Source organism: Lepisosteus oculatus, chromosome 8, assembly GCF_040954835.1.
Source record: "Lepisosteus oculatus isolate fLepOcu1 chromosome 8, fLepOcu1.hap2, whole genome shotgun sequence".
Classification (NCBI taxonomy): domain Eukaryota; kingdom Metazoa; phylum Chordata; class Actinopteri; order Semionotiformes; family Lepisosteidae; genus Lepisosteus; species Lepisosteus oculatus.
In genome coordinates, this window is record NC_090703.1 from 10,060,397 (window position 1) to 10,084,528 (window position 24,132).

Sequence of the window (24,132 nt, forward strand, 5' to 3'; positions counted from 1 at the left end):
CTATATATATAAAAAAAAAGAAGAACAAATTCTACCGGTCTGTCTTTCCCCGTGGTGCACACTACGATGTCAGTGAAACCCTGGTTTAGGTATTTAGGGAAGCCGTCCGGTGAGCCGGTTGAGTCCTCGGGGCGCGAGTGGGGGGTGTTTACTGCTGTTTTTAATTAATCGTGGGGTTCAGGGGACGTCATGCTCACCTTTCTTCTCTAGAAAGTCCTACTATCTAGGACTGAAAACAATGCCCTCTGTTGTCCCTCAGAAGACGGTAGTAGCGGTTGTATTTATGGTGTGTGTGTCTGTGTGTGTGTGTGGGGGGGTGTTTATAGTAAAAGCAACATTTTAAAATGTGTAGATAATAAATCCATCAGGGGCTCCCATGTATCCGCCGCCTCTATCAACCCTGACCCAGGAGGACTGGAGACGTTGGACGACAGCAAGACCGTTCTCTCCCCCCCGTAGCGCTATTGCGCTGTACACTGGCGTGTTATTATTATTTTCCCTTCTCTGACTCCGAACTGGGTACGTTGTCAATCAGGCTCTCGCTGCCATTGGCTGGGGAGTTTGCGTCAAAAAGTTGCTGGTGAGATTTGTCTCTCAGCAAATCTCCCTGAGAGAGAAACAGACCTCAACCTTCCAGCCTCTCTCATTGGACGGCGCGCTCTCTCCAAGCCCAACTCCGCAACTTCGACAGAAAGATCAACAAATCGCTACCGTATGTATTTTCAATTCTTCCCCAGGATTTCGCCACCGCTTCGCAAAATGTCGCGCAAAATGTCCAGGCTTGAATTCGCCTGATTTTTCTCTTCTGCTGTTTTTTTTTTTCTCTCTTTCTTACAGGATTTCCTTACTTTCAAGTTTTTTTTCGGGGGGGTGGGGGCACAAATCGAATTTCGGCCGAACCCGCTCCCGGAAAATCAGGTAAGAGTCATTCCCGTGTGTTTTTGAGGACTGTGTTTCGAATCCCTTTTTTTTATTATTTACGGCGTAGAAGTGCAGCACTCCGTGGAGATTTTTTTTCGCAGGCGGTTGTTTTAGAAAGAAATTGGTGGGCGATAAAATAAGTTTTAGTCTATTAAACGAAGTCTGTCTTGAAAAAATACACGATCGGGAATTAAAATGGCTATTTTGCTCTGCATAGTAATCAAATCAAATCTTTGTAATCCGAATTAGCTTGTAGAAAAACTAGATTTCACGGCGGTACATAAGGCAACCGAAAACTCAAGCCTACTGCACAACGTGTTACCTGTGAAACCGCTTGTGCTTTTAAGCCTGGAAATAAACATACAAGGATGTATCATGAACAAAACGGTTTACTGTGTTTTCGAATTTTGCTTCCACTAAACGGATTTATAAAAGCAAATAGTGTTGTAATAATCGTTTTACATTGTTAAGATATTCAGAAACTCCTGGCGCAACTTTCGCCTGTTCGTATTTTCTTCCGAATTCCGCTGAATGTCCCCACTTGTAATGGAAATACAGGCGGACAAAGAGCGGTAATTGAGGAGGCGTGTATCGGAGTCTTTCTTCCCCGAGTAGTCCTGCTCTCTCCGCCCCCCGGCACCCCGATTTCCACTGCTGCTCGCCTGTCCCCCCTCTCCGGCAGAGCGCGGGCAGGCAGGAAACCGTGCAGGAATGGACCGGGTCAGACAGTCTGGGCTGCACGCCTCCGTTTGCGGTCCACTATTCCTTTAGATCCTTCAAACTGAGATATACTCCCCGGTCCCGAGAATCCCGTTTCCGCCCAGACACGGTGATCGATGCAGAAGACTGCAAACGAATAGTCTGTATTAACGCGGTGCTTTAGTCATCACGTAGTTCGGCTACTGTGGCCGCCGGTGGTATCCTGGCAGTCGTTAAATCGATCAAACGAGGTTTTTTGCTGTATGAACCGAAAGGATATTTTAATTCTGGAATATCTAAACTGTTTCTGTGGTATTTCGTATGGCGTCGATATATAAAACGAACACATAAAACTGAGTTAGAAATTAACCCTTTTCTTTCGTTTAACTCGCCCTGAGAAATTTTGATTACTGCCCAGTCAAACGGGCTCTGTGCTTCTTGAAATTGCTCTTCCGCTGGAAATGCAACTTTCATGTAAACGAATTAAATATTGGGTGTTTCTTTACACGAATCCCGCATGCCATTTGTATCAGTACAGTCTACACGCGCAAAATAGACTTTTTGCTCAGTATAAAAACGTATCTTATGAAAATTAGACATATGTACATGTAAAATTATACTATATAATTTTCATTTTGCTGATGTAAAAACATAAGATACGTACAGTATATATACATTTGGATGTAGCCTACAAGATTAGCATATATTTGAATTAAATATCGTACAATATATGCATCGAAGGGATTTTCAGTAATATGTGCTATTCGTTTTTTTAAAAGTCGGAATAATTGTGTTGTTGTTGTTGTTGTTTTGTTTTAGAAATGTATGGAATTAAATTGACTTACCCGTAAACCAGTGGTGAATTTATATTCCCCGCTCTTGTCTGAGGGCTTGTACCTTAAGAATCTCCAGACACATTAACACATTTTCTAAATAAATATAGGAACGCTTGGGCTCTGACTGACTGACTACTCCCGCTCCAATCTGGACATGGAAAAAAAAAACGTTTACAGAAATACAGGCCTTTAAAACAACTGCGGCCGACAATCGGCTAGGCTGCGTTTTTGATCAACAGAATGCCAGTCTATGGTTGTTGTTTTTTTTTTGTTTCATTTTCATCAAGCAGAAAATTAATCAGCCCAAATGCGCTGCAGAGTCGAGGTTAGCGTCCTGTAATTAGGGAGCGCGTGCCACCCGGATTATCTCGTTAATTTATCAAGAAAAAAACATTTATTATAATTAATTCTTGGACAGGGTAATTATTATTGAACGGGTGAGGAGCAACTGGTAGACGAAGGTCTGTGCAAAATAAAGTGACAGATTGGCCCGGTTAGCCGTTAGATATAAAACGTGCAATCGTGGCCTCTTGCACTCAGGCGATCTCCGCTCCTACCAGTTCCAGCTCTGCAGGTATGAACCTCCGATTTTTATTCACAAACTGGAACTGAATGGAATTGTGGGTGGGACAAAACTGGGGACTTTCGGAAATCTTAAAATTAATACTCCTGGGATGAAAAAAAAAGTGTTTCCTGTTTAATGTCGTATCTACCTGAACTGTAACTGAATACAGAACTAGTCTTATTGCTTGGCTTTAAATGTCCTGGGAGAAATAAGACAATCGTATGTATATTAATTATATAGTCGTATTTTTGCGTCATCTTTGTTCATATTTATTTTAGATTTCAATTATGTTTTGGCGTCTTCAATCCATTTGCCTTTTCGAATATTTTGACACCAAATCTATTTTTTTATAACGTGCGGGATAATTGCAAATTAAATTAACGATTTCACGCACACATATACTTGTATGTTAGCACTAAGTGTTACTGACTTCTTAAGAAAAAGGGTTGTTCGTCCGAGGTGAGTAAAGGAGTTTAGTTTATCTGGACTTTTGTGGGCTGTATTCCTCTTACCTTTACAGTGTAGGTATGGTGTTGCATTCATGGAGTATACAAGAGGCCCAGAAAAAAAAAGGTTAATTATATCCAAGGAAAAAAGGTTAATATTATTTTTAGTGTATTGTTTAACTGAACTTTGGGACAAGTTTCCTTTGAGGAAACGTGTGGTTTAAGATTTTATAGTCGCCATTTTGAAGATTCTCAGTGGCTCCGGGAAACTTGTAAAACACAAAAGTGATGATATCATGGGAGGGATCAGATAATATTATTACAAAAATCTGTCTTAGCAGCACTTGAGAAAGCTGATTGTTGCCGCGAGGGGTTGTTATCCAGTACGCCGTGGTTCCTGAAAAGTTCTAAAAAGTTGATAATTAATCTATTGCACTGGCATCGTGTACGGTGACAGTTATTCTGAGTTTTCTTAAAAGCTGAATTGTGTCAAGGGTTTTTTTTTCTGTGCAGCAGTTTTGTAATTATGTGGTGTAATGTAATTATATATTATTTCAATGCGGGTATGATTCCTGGAATTCTTTTTTTGTAAAAAAAATCAATGTTATTTCTTGTTATCAACTAAGGTTATACAGCTCCCCATACAACCAAGGTAGATGTTAAGATTTTTCCAAAATCGTTACCCAGTTCGCAAGTTGTAGTCGGTTTTAACGCCGTAAATGAGCCAAGAGGTGCTGTGAAAGCGCGTAAAGAATGAGTTTGTAATTGAAAGTTGATTGTTTGTTTAACGCAAGTCTCTTTAAACACTTCTAATCAACACCTGTCGATTGCCTAATAAACTTCTTTTGAAATCTTCAAAATGAAATTACCGGAGGCGTTAATAGTTGGAAATGACGAAGAGTAAAAAAAAAAGACAGCAGCATGTCTAGTGGAACTGCAGAGTGAGAGAGTTGCTCAAGTTTCTGGTTATTTGCTGAAGTACTGGTGTTTCACATTTTAATGACATCCTATTTAAATTGACAGCGATTTCTATTATGTAGACAAAGCCCGCAGATATAATTAAAACGAAGAAGCGGTGCTAGCTTAATGGCTACAAAATGGGGAGCGAAGAGTTTTCTTCATTGTTTCTTTGTTTCTCGCCAACGGGGCTTTTGTTATCAGCATTATTTATCTGGCCAACACCGGCCTTTGTCTCTCCAAATGGCCCCCAATCAAGTCTACGTTGGAAACAATTAGCTGGTCCGAACCTATGGGTCCCTATGCAAATTGTGCTCCTTGTTGCTGCCCAGTGTGTCTGCATTTGAACGAATGTGTTTTGTTCTCCGAGAAGGCGTGCTGCAATTATGGGGTGTAGCTTGCTTTTTTTTTTTTTTGGGACACGTTTGTCAGGCAAGAGCATCACTCAGTTCACTGGGACAGCTGGGGGTCCAGGGCCGCTTTAAGAGCACAGTGCGAGCAGGACGGCGCTCATTCTGAACTTAGCGCCAGCAGCTACAGGAACAGCGAGCCCATCCCGCAAAGAAGCCGAAATCAGAGCAGCCCCTTCGGCTCACACGCAGCCTCCGCGCTTCTGTTTCTGATTTGTCGGGCAGGTACTCACCTCTCGCCAGCCGAGGGCCAGAAAGAACCAGCGAGGACTCCGAGGGGCCTTCTGCTTGCTTTTCGCCATTTTTGCCAATTTGTCCCTCCGAACCAACTTTAGCATGATGTCGTATCTCAAGCAACCACCTTACACAGTCAATGGGCTGAGTCTAACTACCTCTGGGATGGATCTCCTCCATCCGTCCGTAGGATACCCAGGTAAGCGCGCTCACTCTTCGATTCGCTATCAGGGTGCGGGGTTTTTACTTTTTTTTAATTTAGGGAACCATTTTTTTCTGCTTCTAAAAGGATTGTAATTTTTTTAAATTGTTTACGAAACGAAGCGGCGAATTTCTAAAATGTCGTCGTTGTTGTTGTTTGTTTCTTAATGGACTGATTTTTCAGTTTTATATTCAGGTAAAAAATATTTGTACTCGAGATCCACCCCCCAAAAATACACAGTGGATAAATGTAAAAAGTGTTTGGTTCTCTTTTAAACTTGACAGGACATTAATAATTTGGCAATTGAGTAGAATGATATAACAAGGCCACATTGTAATTGTAGAAACTCTATGACCAGAGTTTTTTTTTAATGTAGCTTATTTTTCACCTAACGCCGAAGGCGTTAACATTTAACTACTTAATAATAATGTAGTAACAGAAACGTACATTTCTTACCGATTTTCTACAATTTTAAATAACCCTTTAGGAAAATTGAAATTACATTCATCTTTTAATTGCGCATATGCATTTGTGTGTTGGGGTATGAGCGTATAAAATACGCATGTTTATTAACGATAGTGTAATTATATATGATTTAAACAGTGTTTAAATATGAATTACCTTGTGATGACTATGTCGAAGCTCAGCAAAAAAAACAACTTTTCGGATTTTAACAAAATTCACAATTTATCTGCACACTTTTGTGGCTATTGGTAAATTCCCAAATTATTTAAGCATCACGCCCGGCCTCAAACTACATGCACTCGAATGTATTTTATTCATCTGCAGCAACGCCTCGGAAACAGAGACGGGAGCGGACTACTTTCACCCGCGCACAGCTCGACGTCTTGGAAGCCCTTTTCGCCAAGACTCGCTACCCGGATATATTCATGCGCGAGGAGGTGGCTCTGAAGATCAACCTGCCCGAGTCTCGTGTACAGGTGAGCAGGATCACCGCGAGAGCACAGGGGGGTGATCCCGCCACGGTCCGTGACAAACTCCCCCTCCCCTCCATTTTTCCCTTAGCAGCCTCTGGGGAGAATCTCAGAGAAGCTTTTAATATGAACCCTATATCCCCCTTCAGAATAAACCCAGTCTTGTACAGTGTGTGTGTGTTTTTCAATTGATTGCTCTAATCGCCGTGAACAGGGGCTCTCACACAAAATTTAATTTAAAAGCAGAGACGTGGCTTAAGAGGGTGATTTTAAAGTAGAACAGGGACACTCTCAAGTTGCGAGAGGTAGCTGAAGCAAACGAGTCATGAAACGTGTGATTATTGCTATTAGTAATACTTTATTGTTGTCCATAATATCTTAGTTCGTTTGTGATCTAGCACACCTTGAGTTTAGCATTCAGGACGCACTCGATTTAACAGCGCTATATGAACAGGATTAGGATAATTATTAAGGGGGTCACAAGAAATGCCACTTATGTTTTAGACAGTTTAATAAATCGTGGCACCACTTCCTCTGTCATTATTTTGTATTTTCACTCTATTTGCGTGCACGTTGGTTCCCCTGTTCACTCGCCAGTTCTGTGACCGATGCGCTGCTGTGTCGTAGGTTTGGTTTAAGAACAGGAGGGCGAAGTGCCGACAGCAGCAGCAACAGCAGCAGAACGGGGGCCAGAACAAGGTCAGGCCGGCCAAGAAGAAGAGTTCCCCCGCCCGAGAGGCCAGCTCCGAGAGCGGGGCGAGCGGCCAGTTCACGCCGCCTTCTAGTACCTCCGTCCCGGCCATCTCCAGCAGCAGCGCGCCGGTGTCCATCTGGAGCCCGGCTTCTATTTCTCCCCTCTCCGACCCACTGTCTACCTCCTCCTCCTGCATGCAGAGGTCCTACCCGATGACCTACACGCAGGCGTCAGGATACAGCCAGGGCTACGCCGGATCTACTTCCTATTTTGGCGGGATGGACTGCGGGTCGTATCTTACTCCGATGCACCACCAGCTACCCGGGCCTGGATCCACCCTGAGCCCCATGAGCACCAACGCGGTGACCAGCCACCTCAACCAGTCCCCGGCGTCTCTCTCTGCCCAGGGCTACGGGGCATCGGGGCTAGGATTCAACTCGGCGGCAGACTGCTTGGATTATAAAGACCAAGCGGCCTCCTGGAAGCTGAACTTCAATACTGATTGCTTGGATTACAAAGATCAGACCTCGTCTTGGAAGTTCCAAGTTTTGTGAAAGAGAACGTTGAGGCTGGACAGTTCCAACAATAACACGTAACGATAATGACCATCTAGTCCTGCCATCTTCCACTAGACATGCGAGTAAGAGACTGGACATTTCTGAGATGTTTCGGATTGAGGACGGGGTATTGATGGATCCCTTCACCGCCCTGCTCACTCTTTGACCATAACACGGAGAAAAACTCTGGCCATGAACTTTTTTTTTTCTATTCTTGTTAACCTCGCAGGGCGCAAACAGACGACCGTCTCCTTGTCCGCGTGTATGTGTGTGCGTGCGTCTGTCTGCGAAAGGGACACCTGTTGGTTCAGGCGAAGGAAAACGCTGAGCGAACTCTTCTTCTTCGCCACCTTGATCAATGCCACGGAACAAATCGTTATCCCAGAGAGAAAAAAAAAACAGTAAGAAGAGCCAATCTTGGTTAAGTGCTTGGAATGGGCAGGCTTTCCTTAAGCTTCTTAAAACTTGCCGACCTGCTTCCCTGTTGGCAAGCCAGAGACCCTTTGATTCGGGGTGGTGTGTGGACTGCGCGCCCCCGCGGCGATCTGGATGCACTATTTTATTTAAGAAAAAAAAATAATGTTTATAAGGAATCAATATGTAGTTTTTAAGAGACAATCAGTGTGTGTCTTATATAAATGGTACATATGTGTTTTTTATCTGTGCTAGCCTTCGAAACTGTGATCTGTTGTATTGTATGCAATTTGTGAGCGCCTTCGCACCAGCGAAACCGCTCTGCTGTGATTTGAATAGGTTTATAACTTTTTTTCTGAGCGAAAAAAGTATTAATAATGATAAAATAATAAAAAAAGATTAATTAAAGAAATCCCAGACTGCCCGAAACCTAAAACACGAGAGGGTCGGTGTTCGGGGAAAAAAATAAAAGGAAAACTTTCACCCATCTCCCTATTTCATCCCGCAATCTAACAACACCGTGAGCCCTAGGATACAGCTTGTGGGGTGTCGTGTGAGCCGTCAGTGCACCGAAACAGTGGACAGTAATTAAGGTCATGTCATCTGACCCCTCGTACAATAACTATTTAATTAAAACTGGAATTTTTTGTGTGTTTGCAAATGTTGATAGAATATTATATATAAGTATATATGCATAAACGTCAGCCTTGAATTTCGCACACATGTATGACTACATTAAAGTCGTTCTAGCACAAATCCAGTTGTCTTCCGCTCTTCCTGAGTTTAGCCCGCGGCGCTGAAAAGAAATAAAGATTCAAAGTGGAAAATAATTATCTACAATTATCTGGTGTTTTGGGATGGAGTGTAACACGATTAAGTGGCCTGTACTATTAAAGATAGATCTTTATTACATTTTAAAAGGGTGCTTTCGCTGTTACAGTAATTTTTTGAGGTTTGCTGGTACTCGGAGGTCAGGGTAATTCCCATAACAGCAAAGAGGAAGGTGACAGCTTTTCCTGACCAAAAATAACAATTTAATGAATAAATGAGGAAGAAAGGCACGATTTCCTGAAAGAAACCGTCCTTGGTCTGGTCACTTTATAGACTTCCACGATTTTTGTTAATGGTAAATAAATGATTAGCTCTCCTCTGGGGCGCTTTCATAGTAGTTTCACCTGGTTTAACGCGACGACCAGATGAGTTTAGTTCTGGTTATATGTTCAATAATGATGAAAAAAAACATCGCTTTTCATAAAACTATAAAACAAATATTTGTAGTAAACAGACACCTTTTTATTTAGAAATTAAACGGACAATAGAGTCCTTGAAAGAATTCGGATTGTTTTCTCAGTGGATAAGTTTTTAAAAAATAGAAGAGAGGCGAACATTAGAGAAATCGAGTTGGATCAGGTATCCGCTTTAGAGGAGGCGAGAAAGAAGCATTTGCTTTGTGTAGTTGTACACATCTGTGCTGCGCAGGGGCTGACAGTAAAATTGCACTGTGGGCGCCGGTCCTTTTCTTCACAACATGTCAAGTGCTCAGAACCTGCTTCGGCGGCATTTTTATTTAAGGAAAAGTAAAGGACATTCTTCTCTTCACTGGGCGGCTGCAGTGTAACCCGAATCTGTTGGGAATCCGTGCAGAAATGCTCTATTCACAAAAGCCGGTCTTTGGAATTCCAAACCTGTAATTTGTACTTTTTTTTAAGGAAGAAAAACCATACAACTGTCCACTAAGTTCGTTTTCTGAATGGAAAACTATGTTAATAGTGCAGCCCCGGAAGCCAGGGACGGGGAAGTTATCCCCGGGTTTTTTTGAGCTTAGTAATACAAAAAAAAACACCATCGACTATGAGGAAATGTAACACATAGGCGAGCCGAGCGAACCTCAGCTCAGAATTTTTCTTTTGCTTTCAAACTATGACTCTTCAGCCGAAAGAGCAGTTTTCCTCGCTAAAAAGTTATTTTGGTGACAGTAGTACAGCCTTCGCGCCTTGTCGCGCCGACCGCTTCGGCTCTTGTCCTTGGCGTCAAATGAGTCCCGCTTGGATTTCCTTTCTGACGGTGTATTTTGTTTAATAAATACGAACGTGATTCATAAACATTTTTAATGTGCACCCTGGTTTTCGAGGTGAAACCTACCCATGAAAAACCGGTTGGCAAAGCTATTACATTTACACTGGTTTGCGCTCACGACTCGAGTTAAAAGAGTTAAGAACTGAAGAGCATGTCCCCTCCAGTACTTGGAAAGAAAGATCTTCAAATTCTATTATTATATTTTTGATAGTCGTATGATTGCTAATTTATTAGCTATTTTATTAGTAATAGCATCATAGTGTTACCGGAGAGAAAAAAAAAACACATCCATCTAGCAGGCGCGTCAACGAGCACTCAGTCTTAACGTTGATCTGTTATTGACATTACTCTGTCATTATTGCGGTAGTGACAACGCAACTTATGATGTGAAAAATAAATTGTTTCCAGTGTCTCTCTCTCTCCTGAAAGTTTCCCCAATAAGAATTGGAGGCATGGGAAAGCCGTGTTAATCCTCAAAGAAAAGATAATCCCGATATTTCACTGGCGGGGGTTTCTTCGGGGTACGGGGCAGTCGCTGTCCAATTCATACACCCCGCCGCCGTCCCTGAGGGCTCGGCAAGAAATCTTTCACAGGGCAAAATATTCTCTGCCCCCCGAATTTAATTACGCAGCGGGAACCTAACGTTTCTGTTCGCGAAATAATATAAACAACACCTTGCTTTCGATTTTCGTTCGTACACCATTCTTTCATAAAGACGACGATACAATTTCTCCGTCTGCGCGTTAGTGTTACAATTCTGCGGAGAGAAACTCGAATTCTTTAAAACACCTGTAAGAACTCCTCTCCGTCTACCGAGGGCTAATTCGTTTGCGTTAGCTTAACACGAACCCTGCGCCAGGAAGGAAAAACCTACATAATATCTTAGATCAGAAAACTTTTTTTCTTTAATCAGATCTCAGCCCCTACGGCTGCCTCTTTGTGCAACGAGGTTTTGCCAGGTCCTAAAAAGACGTGTTATAGTGCAAAGTTGGAAGCTGCTTTTAATGCTTTGGGATACAATCCGATTTGTAAGAGAGGCAGACCTACCATGTTAACGCGAACAATCGGTACCCCGGAGCCTTCTTCAACATAAAGCGGGAACTTAACAGAACTAAAATCGGATAAAGTAAATAGATGAGGACAGACAAAAAGGTTTACTGTCGGCTCCTCGGGTTGAATCAAAAGGTTTGACTCTGAGTACGCGGCGTAATTGTGAGTCGTCTGAATGAAGTAAAGTCAGTGGCAGTCGGATCTTTAATTAGTTTCCATGCTTCTCCTGTAATTGTTAGAAGTCGGACTTTCAATTAGCATCCTTGACATTGCCAGTAATCTTCCTTTCACTCGGTCCTTACTAAAGGAAACACACTAATTAAAACACTAGCTTGAAATAATCGAAACATTTAAAGAACTTGGCTAATGAGAATCTTTTTGATTTTTTTTCCTTGTGGCTGGCGGGGTTTGTGAATTTTCCTTCACTGCGATGAGGACAATAGCTGTTAAGATTTCGTCTGACAAATCTTTTATATGTCTGTACGTGAATATCAGCTCACGTCTTTAACCCATTCGCTACTTTCCTGAGGAAAGAATATTCACCATTTATTTTTTCCACTGATGCTCACCGAATGGTTTAATTGACCGTTTTCGTCAGCCTCCAAAAAAGTATTTCTACAAACAGAAGGCATGTTGTCACTATTAGCATATCCATGTTGTTTTGGATATATAATATATAATTCTTGTTTGTTGTTCGACGATAAAACAAAGGTGTATTATAATGATGATTTTCTTCCTTACATGATTGATAATTACAATAAATTAAATAAAACCAATCACAACGACACAATTCAGTTTTATCAATCAAAAGAAAAACAATAATATTTAAATGTTCAAATGACTTTAAGAAGTATACTACACACTACTTTTATCTTCGATTATAAAGCGGCGCTTGTTGTTCCACAACACAAAAATCCGCTGCGGTTGAAGGGCTTCTGGGTGTTACCTGGACGAGACCTCACCTGTCAATGAAGTGTTGACAATTAATTTAATCAGACGGAGACCCTTCCTGTCCGTTGTCTGCGCGCTGCAGGGATTATACACTTGAGGACAAGGTCAGTTAAAACAGAGCAGTGTATCGATCTGCTGCGTGAACACGCACAGAGACTCAAAGAGGGATTCATTTTTTTTTTTTTTTAACGGAACTCGTTTAACGAGTTCTGGAGAAGACCAAGCCAACTGGGAACTCTTTTCACTTCCAAAACTTCATTTTATATTATTCGATCTGGAGGGAATAAATACTCTCTCCTCATATGTATGTCTTGGCTGTGGAGAAATTTAGCCTTGGCCCATCGGCTTGTGTGATGTGCTCTGTACAGCAATAGTTTTCCTTAAAAAATGACCTCTAATTTACAGAATGGTGTGCTGTTATACGGATGTCTTACATTGCTTAACAACACATTCCCCGCGTTTTAATCCATCCCCTTACTTGATAGTTAATTTAAACTAAGTAGGTTCACGTTCGTAAGAAATAGCAGGTAGCACACTCTTCGAATGTATATCAACAAGAGCCCAAACATGTAGATACATGTAAAAAGTAAAATTATTCTTTGTCAAAAAAGGGGAAAGTTTGAATTGTTCCATAAAGACGCACCCTGAAGACAAATTAAAATATTTTAATTATTGTCAGCATCTTGAGTACAGAGTACAAAAACTAACGGTTTTATTTAATCTCTCACAGAAGTTTTCCGCAAGCCTGCACTGTATGAATTTATCATTTAAGTACGTCGATATATCACAATTTGCAACAGATTCTTGGGGGAAAATAAATATAAACATAGGATTATCACATGGAAAAAATGAATTATTAATAATATTTTTTAGGACGATAATTATTGCACGCTCGAAAATATTTTTCACTTAATGGGGCGCCTCTTATTTTGGTAAACATGATTTTCCATCTTCCGATATCTCCCTCACTGTTTGCTTCCAGAAAGAAAATGATCGCTTTGTTTACATTCAGTAAAACTCCACATTAGCCAAATTAAATGGGTTCAAAAATTCCCTGCTGTACGCAATGACGAGCAGATGAATTTCTCCACTGGTTACTCTACAGTTTAAACAGAGATAAGGAAGAGAGCGTCTCATTGGGAAAAAAAAAACTGTTAATCCACCGAAATTGAAATGCCTTTTCCCATTCCCTTCAATTTTTTTAACAAAAATAGTTTTGCATAACACGTCCACATAGTTACAGAGCGTGCTGGGTGAAAATCTAAGTTTTAATTGCGCATACCTAGGTGAGTGAATATGCCAGAATCGACGAAGCCCCGATAACCCCTTTTTTTCCTGCGCCCCCCAACAAGCCATGATATACTGTAAACTCTAAAATAAAAAAAAAGCTAAGAGAGTCAGAAATATCGCTACAAGCTACAAAAAGAGCTGCGAGCAGGCTACACGAGCGATGCTTGTGGGTAACACATTAAACAACACCTCTTAATTGTTCATCATTGTCGTTTCCGTTTTTCGTTTCCGATTGAAAAGCATTCGGCAGAAACACTTGAACGCCGTTTCAAGTCCTTAAACAGAATGTGTGTTGAACTATTAAAAGTTTAGTTTCACCCCGTAGAAGGAACGAGAAACCACGACTGCCCTGCATATCAGCTTTGCGAAGTTCAATCTGCATTTCTTTGAGAGACCGTTGTTACAAACGCAGCAGGCAGCTTAGTTACTGAAGCGGAATACCCAGCCTTCTGACTTGCTGGTGGATTTTTAAAAACTTTGTGTTTATTGTCAGGCGAAACTGGGCTCATTCATTAACTGATGATGCTTTGTTATTTGATAAATACATGACAGATAACTGCTCGATTGGTATTTATGCCTGATCGCGGCTAGCAGTGCCAGTTGAAGGTAGTTAAAGGTATTACATTTCCTAAATCATTTTAAAAATGATTTTAAAAGTGGGGTTATAATAATAATAATAATCCATATTATTTGGAAAATATGTTTGAAAACGTAACATGCTGCAGAACTACAAACAGGCAAGAGTAACTTGGTGGAGTTATTAACAATAATCATAACAACGCGTTCGGGTTCGTGTAATTTTGTACATGGTCATTTTAACGAGTAAACTGCGAAGAACTATAAGTTATAAAGATAGAATAGCTTTGCATTTTAAAACTGACTTGTTTTTTGTGACTATGTATTTTCGAAGTTCTTTTAATGAAAGGTGAATATCTAACCATTGCCTGCAATCACAGACAATTACAAAAAATATCATAACAATTTGAAATAATTACTCTTTCCCCATTCTTCGCAGATGCTAGAGCAGAGGTGTGCCTCGCTGTCATGAAAGAGTTCATGATAAGGGTGACCATTCTCCTTGGTCAACATCATAACCACCTTTATCGTTGTATTACAGATCACGCCTAAAGAGTCAAATAATAAAGAGGCCCAGGCCGAATCATGTTATAATCCAAACAGAAATGTTGAAGTGTCTTATATTTAATAATTATTCCTACCAACTGTTGGTAGCCAGTGACTGACACATCACACGCATTAAAAGTCGTTTTTCTTGCGGAGGCGCCTGTAGTTAAGGTGGAACTCTAAAATCTGAGTTTTGCTTCTGGAGCCTACTGGACGTGTCACCCTGTCCGGTGGAATGCGAGTACAGTGTGTTACCAGTATGTGTGTGTGTGTGTTACCAGTATTATCATTTCATTTCAAATTACTAGGTCCGTTCTCTTCCTTCCACCGAGTCGTCGCCCGTGGGTCTCCTTAAACACTAAAGCATTCGGCATAGTTTAAACGTCTCTCACTCCTTGTTCCTCAGCAAAATACAGATTTCAAAACGTAGAGCAACTCTCTTCCCTCCTCTGCGTACTTTTGGGTGTAAAAATCGTATTCTGTTTTTCGAAAGGCTAACAAGTGGCAAACTTGCCGCTGGAAACAGGAGGGAAACATTCTTCGATTGGTGTTGTTTGTGCTGCTAAACCCCACACGGTACACGCATCTGTTTCTGTTGTTCCGAGACATTAATACCCACAAAGGGCTTAACAAGCTCGCTATTAGTGACACTTGCTAAAAGGAATAAAATACAAATCAAAGTTAAACGCAGCGAGTCGCAGCGCAAAGCGTTTGGGAACGTCTTTCTCCAGTAGTTCCGCAGCTTATTCGGGGGTTTCTAAACTTCACGATCAAAACTAACGCTGGTACCGAGTCTGTGGAAAACTCTTTACGTTCCTTGATGTGGGGAAAAGGTAGCGTCAGTCTTTAAATACTTTCGGCAAGTCACCACCTTTAATCGCCGTTGTTCAGATCACAGATTTACTCGACCTCGGTGCTCTGTCCCACCTCTCCCTAAACGCTCGATACGCAAATACAAATCCAGCTTTCAGCCCTTGGGAGTCCGTGAAACGGTATTGGGAAGACAAATACGGTTAATGTATCATCGCTTGGTTAAACATTTAACTTCACATTAAAATAAATATGCACTGACCGACTAATCTACTTGAATCTTCATAAAAGGGCCGAGGTTATCCTCGACACACAACGTCTTAAGGTCTCGCCCACAGGTTACGCCGCTTTTGAATTGGATGTGATGTTTTTAACATACTCTAGTCTGCCTCCGGGTAATTCAAGGAGCTCATGTCCAGACCCAAAGAATCATTTCTACAGTGAGAATCTTTCCGTTTTAATTAAACGCCATGTAGCACCAAGGAACATATGGGAATAGCAGACGCTAAAATTAATCCTCTCTCCGCATTTGTCGATGTCAAACAATGGGCCCTGGAGTTAAAGTACTCCACGGTCCATCTCATGCTCTGAACTCGAGCCTGCCCGCGATTACACAAACCAGTCTGCCCCCAGCGCGCAAAAGGCCATGCACAACCAAAGCGCAGAACACAACACCAAAGGCAGCACAGTCGCGCAACGTTACAACCGCAGGACATGACGACCGTAACACAATGCACACTTGTGTTAAAACAAGCCATCCTGCGAAGAGTTTCACCGTGCCTCGTACCAACGATAGGTTCAGGCTATGGCGGGCGAATGGAATCAAATTCCCGACACACAAACATTCTAGTTTTTCGTTATCGTTGACAACAATTCTGTTTGATTTAAAAGGAAGTTTTCAGAATTTCTCTTGGGAAAGTGGCAGTTTCACCTGCCTGTGCGCTTCCTAAACTGTCAAGTGTAAAAAATGCTGGATGAGACAGACAATACTGATGCCCACCTGCCACTGTGCCAGTAGTGACCTATTTATACCCACAATGATTACAATCATTGATTACGATCTGCAAAGTTCCAAAGCGATTAGCCTCGGAGGTTTCCTACAGCTACCTTTATCAGACGACTATTAAATCGATCTTTTAGTCGAGCGTTCAGATGGGCTTTGCCCATTGTTGAAAAATACATTTCAAAGCTTCTTGCTTCAGAAAATGGTTAGCAATCGAGCTGGAGACGAGCAGCTGTGGAAAATAAAACGATTGACATGATTTTCACTCGGATGGTTTTTGGGAATCAAAGTTTCGCAGAAGCGAAGTCCGGTGAGCCAGCACGATTTGGCGAAGAAATGGAAACTCTTAAAAAAAACGGCACTTAATTGGGAAAAGCAACATCTTACAGTTTGTAAGACCGTATTCCTATCACTAATCCTTTTAATTGAACTCACAGCAAATATCCAGGATGTACCATTTTAAAATTATTTGTATCTATTTATTCATAATAGGTGTGAACGAATAATAATAATAATAATAATTATTATTATTATTATTATTATTATTATTATTATTATTATTATTATTATTATTATTATTATTATTATTATATCTACTGTAGTTGTAGCATGACTATCGCCTTAGCTGAACCGTATTCACCACGGCAGATTTGAGATGCTCGGCTAATAATGGGGAGAAATTGCCTGAAAATATGCTTTACAAAACAGGAGGAAGAGCAGGCTTGGGCGATGAAAGTGGATCCTAGGTAGCATTCGTCTGCCCCAGTTTTCTGAAAGGTTGGCGGGTGCCAGCTTAAAATAACAATACAACACAAATTGCGCAAAAAGCAACTTAAAGAATAAATAAAGCTGCCTGCTTTATCTGTCTCGTAAGCCGCAATCTCTTCTTCGCTTTTTTTGTCCGTTTGTGCAGTTTTAGGCCACGGGGACAAATCCTTTAAGACGCTAAAATGTATATATACATATATGTAAATAAATACGGCTCTGGCTATTAACACCTACAGTGTCTCGTACTCTATCTCAAGACTTCTGAACTCCTACTTTCCCAAACGCGACGACAGCCTATGAATCCGCGGACGTTCTTTACGCTGTGTCACGTTTTTTTTCCCCCAAGGCTTGGTAACTGTGTAGGCCGCTCGCGTTTCTCATTAAAGCCCATTTACTCCAGTGCCGAGGGCTGAAGAGACTTTAAAGAATAATAAAGTATTCTCGCCATTTAGGGCAACTTTTCTCGGGATTTCCGCTCACGTGATTTCACACCACAGCCCAGGGTTTTTTTTTCTCAAACTCCAGGGGCTAAGTCCCTTGAACGTGCCGAGGAGGCGTTCATCGATGCTTCTAGGGCCCAGAAGACATGGGCCTGAAATGTGAAAGTGCCTACGATTGAGCTGAAAACGATTGATGAAAACACTGAGGTTTTTCGGTACCTTTTCTGTAACATTGTAACAATTGTGAGACACCAGGTTCCGTACTCAGTCCCTTTTCCGCAAATCCGGCGTTCGCGGGATTTTATGAAGGCTATAAACCTCCACATAAGCTGATATCAAATTATTGTATCAACGATTTAGTAATAAATAGCATTGAAACAATAAACAAAATATAGGTAACGTATTACTCTCTTGCTTTACTTTATGTCGTTGTAAGTATCGATAATATAATGTGTTACGCGCTTTAAGTATAGTACCCTCCACCTCTTCGACAAACACCCCAGCTACATTTCTCAAAGACTGAGCTCAGCCACTGTTATGTGATATTGTAACCCAGCCCTGCAGACAGTAGTTATCCAGACAGCTCTAACACAGACGCAGGTGCGATTTTCGCAATCTGCGACACCTGTTCGGTGTTGGGTGAGCAGTGACACCCGGGAATATCGTTTAAAAAGCTCGACACACTGAACCCACATTAGGAATGAGGAAGCACGATGCCACTACAGGTGGAACAAATGGTAATTAAAACAAATCCCTAAGAATATAACAAGCATTTGTAGGATTCCCTTATTTGTATTTCGATGTCCTCCTGAAACGCACGATAAACGTTTAAGTGATGAATAAACCCTGTTTCACAAGATGGTTGCAGAATAGAGTGAGGTTTCAAATGCACTTCAACTATTTAGATGCTGATAAGGACGTTGAATGCGATTACAACCGAGAATAGTTGTTGGAGAGACTTGACTCGCGAAAAATGAATCAAAAGCGCTCCGACATATTAAGTGTTCCCCTCGTTCAATGATTAAAACTTAACTGAGGTACATATTTGACATCTGTGTGTGAAACGGAGCCATCACAATAGAAATGTGAAATATAATCGAACACATTAAATGCTCCTTGACCATTTACGGTCAAATAAATAAACACCAAGACTACTACTACTACTACTACTACTACTACTACTACTACTACAATAATAATAATAATAATAATAATAATAATAATATCTAGCCATACTCCACTCACTATACATCCAGCAATATCTCTTAGGCTCTGCTTATCGTGGCTTAGCCAACTCTATATTTTCTGCACTAGTTATTTAAGTTTGTGGCATCATCAATAGGAATGAATTTGATAATCTTGTCATAGATTAAATTAAAAGGGTTTTGTACCCATAATAACAGATTTAAATGTTTTAAAGACGAAGCCTAAAGGGATTGGGGTAAGCCCACTAAAAACATGTGATTTTCATTTCTCCGACTGCTCACACAAATCCTCGGATTTAGTGAGATTCGAAATTGATAATAACGCCAACAGCTTTACAACTTCGAGGTCTGATGAAATAAAGGATAAATGAACATGCATATCGCGAAATGTGATTTTCTGCTTTGCTCGTTATTGTTATATACCCGTCAAACTATGACCGGAAACCGGAAACCAAACGGGGTTACCGTTCAACCTGTTTTGTGTTGAATTCAAAGAAACTCGCGGGAGGATTCGTTTTCTTTGAATTGATTTCTCTGGACCCTACTGTTTTTGTTTTTATCTCCGCTTGCTTCTGTAGCCTATCACCAAAGCACATCATTATTTTAATTCATAAAATGGTAGACTTTCTTCTTGTACGACACATAAAAGCAGGGTAAGAACCCGATATCGACCACTTAGTAATTAGCGCTGATGAAGAGAAATGTAAACACGTGGTCTTATTAAGGTGTTCTTTGTTTCAAACTGCCCGGGGCAGTCCTATCTACTCACAAATCGGGTGTCTGGTAAATAAACTGAGCTCGGGGGGGGGTAATTTACTTTGATTGACAAACGGCGGCCCTGCGCAGAATCTTTAAGTGGTGGAGAGGGATTGTCATGCTTGATACCCGGCTTCCGGGAGAGCTCTGCCTCTGAAGGAAGTTTCTAGACCAATGGGGAATGAAAGCGCGCGCGTCGAAGAAACACCCGAGAGAAAGGTGGTAATATCGTGTAGGCAACTCTGAAATCTGTCTTATTCTATGTAAAAATACTTCCAGGTTTCATCAAAGCTTTTCTGTACATCTGTTTTTTTTTATGCGTTAAGTTGAGGTCTTTAGGTACCGTCGGCGGATTTATTTTAATTCAGTATAGAAAGGCAAAACCTCTCGGAATTGGTTTATTTGAGTCCAAATCGACTTTAAATCCCCGAATTGTGGCTTGCAGTACTTTGATCCTAACTTAAATGTATCGTGGCATGATGATTGGATAAATTGCTAAGAGTTTAACTGTGTTTATCTAAACAAATGATTTGCTGGCGTTTTCCTTATCCGATGGTTTATAAACGATTTATGATATTATTACCTAAGGGATTTATCCAACAGCGCTAACACAACATCAATTAATGGTTTGCCTGTTTTCCTAAGTAAGATACTTCATGGGTTGCAAGCACACCGCATGTAAGGCGGCCTTCGTATAATCTAAAATCAAGTGTACAGCGGTGTAAAATCACTCTAAAAAGATACTTTGTGCACAGATGTGCTTTTGCCTCTCTGTCTCTGTTGTATGTTCTTGCCTTCGCTTAGCAGGATATTTGGGGTCGCCTCTACAGACCGCTATCCATGTGCTGTGAGCAGGCGTGCTCGGAATGTTATCTCAAGTTACAAAAGACGGATGGAAAAAAAAGCCTTCCCATTTAGCTGAAAAATACTGATATTGTGTTATTCAGAAAGGAAGAACACAAAACTCTAAGCTGATTATCATTTTTTAACATATGTTAAAACAAAATGACATTTTAACGTTGCGTCTCTTCGGCAAGTTAATTCCTAGTTAGTTTAGCGGAGAGAGTCCATTTGCTCCCGGGACTGTTGAACTCCGGGATTATAGGGGCATCTCGCATGCGGACGAGCCGATATTTGAACCATCCTCGCCTTTAGGCTCATGGCCCATTAATAAAAAATCTCCTTAGAGTCAAATTGAAATACTTTGATAGCGGATTACAAGGCCCTAATGGCGATGCGATAAAATGTTCACAAGCAAGCACGCTGCAGACTAAAATGTCAGAAAATGGGCACAGGCGAGTGATTATCGTCTGATCAAACGATGCTAAGAGCCGGATGCCCCTGGTGATCTCCGCGGTGCCCTTGAGCCTGGGCCTTCCCGCAGAAATAAACACACGGGCACAGCCTGTCCCCTCCCCCCAGGTTACACAGCCTCCCCGGAAAAACAAATAACAGAGGAGACGTCGGGCGACGGGAAGACTCTAAACCAGTCACCGGAAAACCCACGTGCTTCGGCATAGGCACGACACAACAGACAACCTGTTCGAGTAACGCGTTTGGTAACATGCGCGTACATCCTCGGGTTTCGATTCAAATTGTTTTTCATTTTTTAAATGAGATTTATTGGAACAGTAAGGGACTATCAGATCCGTGCATCTCAAGTGGAACAGACAGTAGCAATGATGACGGCTTTGCCGTACATTCAGCAGATGGTAGAGAAAACAACTTTCAATGGATGAGCTTGTATTACTTGTGCCGAATGGCGTTATTAAAGATATCTAATGTCCAGGTGCATCAGCACAAGATACAGAACCCTGTGTCGACATGCGAGTTTACACAACGTTTCGGCTGTGGGGCCTTCTTCTTCCTCTGACACCCGAAGAAGGCTCCACAGCCGAAACGTTGTGTTTTTCGTCTCTTTCCAGCAGGGAATAAACCCGTTACCTGTTCCTTGGCAGCCTACGCATGCTGACGCAGCCCCCTACTTGAACCTCTCTTGTAATCTACCTCTCCAGTGCAATAGGGCCAATACGAGTAGATATTAGTTCAATTACACACGTGCTACACTCATACAGCCTTCGTCGACATTCAGAGTGTGGATTACCTATGACGGACGCAACACAGGTGTTGTATATTTTCGCGTGTAAATCACGCACTCAGTCTCAGGTCCACCCACCCCCCTTCCCCCGCTGTAAATGAAGCGTCAGTTTACAGGTATTTCTCTTCTGGAATGAGAATCGCTCTTAATGGTCTGTTATATCTTATCTTCGATCTTCCTCCTGTGTTGGCTCAACGATTTAGCTTGTTTGTACACTAATTGCGGTTTTATTTTACTTAACTGGTTTATCAGCACTGAAATGGCTTCGGACTAGTTGACCATTCACCTTTTTCCAGGACCCACTCAATTAGAGGTGTGAACTCGGGTCAAATATCGACAGGTCTTAAGAACAATTAATAAACAGTGATCAAATATTTAGGGAAATATTGGTAATGGTTGGTTCTGTTTTTGTTCCAGTTACAGTATTTATAATACAGTGATGTAAAAAAAACAAAAAGGACTGTTGTTCAGGAAAACACATTATTGACGTTCATCATCTGCTGCATAAAAATATCTTCAGATTCATTAAACATGCATTTGCTTTCAGTTCGCAAGATAAAATAAGATAAAGCTTTTTAACCTCAATGGAAAAGCGAAAGCGCGATTAACGGACAACAAACGCTTATCACACACACAATGGATTATTGCTTAATGGTACCGGTATGTTAAAAAGCCGTGACATACACATACACAGACGGCAGAAAACTCCACCATAATAATATAATAATAATTGCTTACACTTATATAGCGCTTTTTCTGGACACTCCACTCAAAGCGCTTTACAGGTAATGGGGACTCCCCTCCACCACCACCAATGTGCAGCATAATAACCCGGAGAGACTATGTGAAGGGTCTACAATTCGACCACAAGTACCATGGATCAACACTAAACTTCATTTTGCCCGGTGCTCTACACCGGCGCGCAAGAAAATACAATACTCCGTAGGCGTTTGTGTTGTTGCGTATTAAAGTGAATACGCGGTAGACCTCGTAATTTATGTCTTCAAAAAACAGCTAAAGATGCACCTCAATACCAATAATCTCTAAATCGCTTAATTTATCACATCACCTCGTAACTAGCAGTAACTACATTTACAACAGTTTAGAAATTCATATTTAATCAGCTTATCTACTACATCTGCTGAAACGGGGCTCTACACAAACCGGTCTGGAGACTCCCCGTTTCAGACATGTCTTCTTTACCTTTTTAAAAAAAAAAACCCATGAAAGACCAGAAAATTCGCGTACATTTTGATTTTATTTTAATTTTTGCTTGGACGGGTGGTTTGGGGAGGGAGAAAGAAAGATTGTGCAACGACCCCCGAGACCTTTCCAGGCCGCGCTCCCCGCATCGCGTACCGAACCTGCGTGACTGGACCAACGGACGAGGCGGGGAGCGGGTCGGCGGAACCCGGCTGGGTTTGTGTACTCTTCCCTCCCCCGCAGGAACACGTAGACAAACAGCTATCCTTTGTGCAAACAGGAAAATAAGCACTCCTTTAATCCCGGCTGTGTAAACAATAGGGGGTAGAGAGGAGAATGCGGGTAACCTATATTTCATTTCTCCCAGTATCGCAAGCGAGCTGCCTTCAGCCATCGCAGCGAAGAATGCAAAGGTTCTTCAGTTGTGCGCCGCGTATAGGAGCCAGATTGTTGAGCGTAATGAAGAGAGGGGGGAAAAAAAAACATTTCAAGAGGCTGTGAGCATTTGGATTTAATTACAGCTTCTACTCTTTTGCAGCCCAGCCTAAGTGGTGCGTTCGAATAGCCTGGAGGGAGCTACGAGAATTGTCTCTCCAGCTTGAGCCCGCAGAGGCACTTCATTAGTCCAATTAAGCAGGTGCATGAAGAGGTCTCTCCGATAATTTACACCTTTCTAATGAAGTGTGTGTGTCTCTTAATCTCCTGCAAACAAGATACACTCGTGAGAAAGTGGACCGGGAAACAGAAATTAATTAGGTGAGACCGACAGATTATAGCCGAGAGACCCCCTAGATGGACAACAGTAACTCCCTCAGTTATTCTGGGAGAGTCAGACGTGCTCAACAAGTCAAAGACCCTGATGAGTCAGCATTCTTCTGCTGTTACTGCTGCCAGACCTGCTTCTCTGCTGTTTTTTACCAAAAAGGCACTGAAGAAATAATGTATATGACATTATAGCTGCATACAGTATCCATCAAAATAAATTAACCTGCAAAACCTTTTAATTGGTTGACCGAAATGTTCATTAATCTCCAAATAAAATATTTCCGCTTTAATATAAAATCTTTTATTTCCGAATAGATCGTTGGGACTGTGTATTTCAAGCTGGGAAAGGCTTGTTGAGATGATCTGCTACTGAACTCTTACTCAAAGGGCTTTAACTCAATACTTTGTACAGAACGCTTTGCCTTTTTTTATTCTGATACAAGACAAAAAAAAAAACAGCAGCCGGGTAGTCCTGAATACATTGACAATTGCTTAATCTAAGCCTCCTGCAAAATCTCCAGAAGACAAGCCAGTTGTGAACGCACAGGGCAGAATTCAAGGAGCGCTCTTTGTAGAAATGGAAAGGGTAGAGGGAATTTGAAGAGGATACAGGTTGAGTGCTCTTCAGGGGAGCTGCATTGTGAGTGTTGTGGGGGGTGACTGTATGAGCGCGTTCTGAGGGTGGGGGGGGCTGTCGATTACTGACCCACCCCAGCCTTCTCCC

At 41.6% G+C, this 24,132-nt stretch overlaps 1 protein-coding gene across 1 annotated transcript; it reads left to right on the forward strand.

Annotated features, from left to right (window-relative positions):
- The first annotated feature begins 592 nt into the window (after positions 1-592).
- Positions 593-11,719, forward strand: otx2b (orthodenticle homeobox 2b). The gene is made up of 5 exons (XM_006632221.3): positions 593-712; positions 838-918; positions 5,060-5,267; positions 6,060-6,211; positions 6,833-11,719. The coding sequence occupies exons 3-5, from the start codon at positions 5,171-5,173 to the stop codon at positions 7,451-7,453; spliced, it is 870 nt and encodes a 289-aa protein (XP_006632284.1). The 5' UTR covers positions 593-712; positions 838-918; positions 5,060-5,170; the 3' UTR covers positions 7,454-11,719.
- The last annotated feature ends 12,413 nt before the right edge of the window (positions 11,720-24,132 follow it).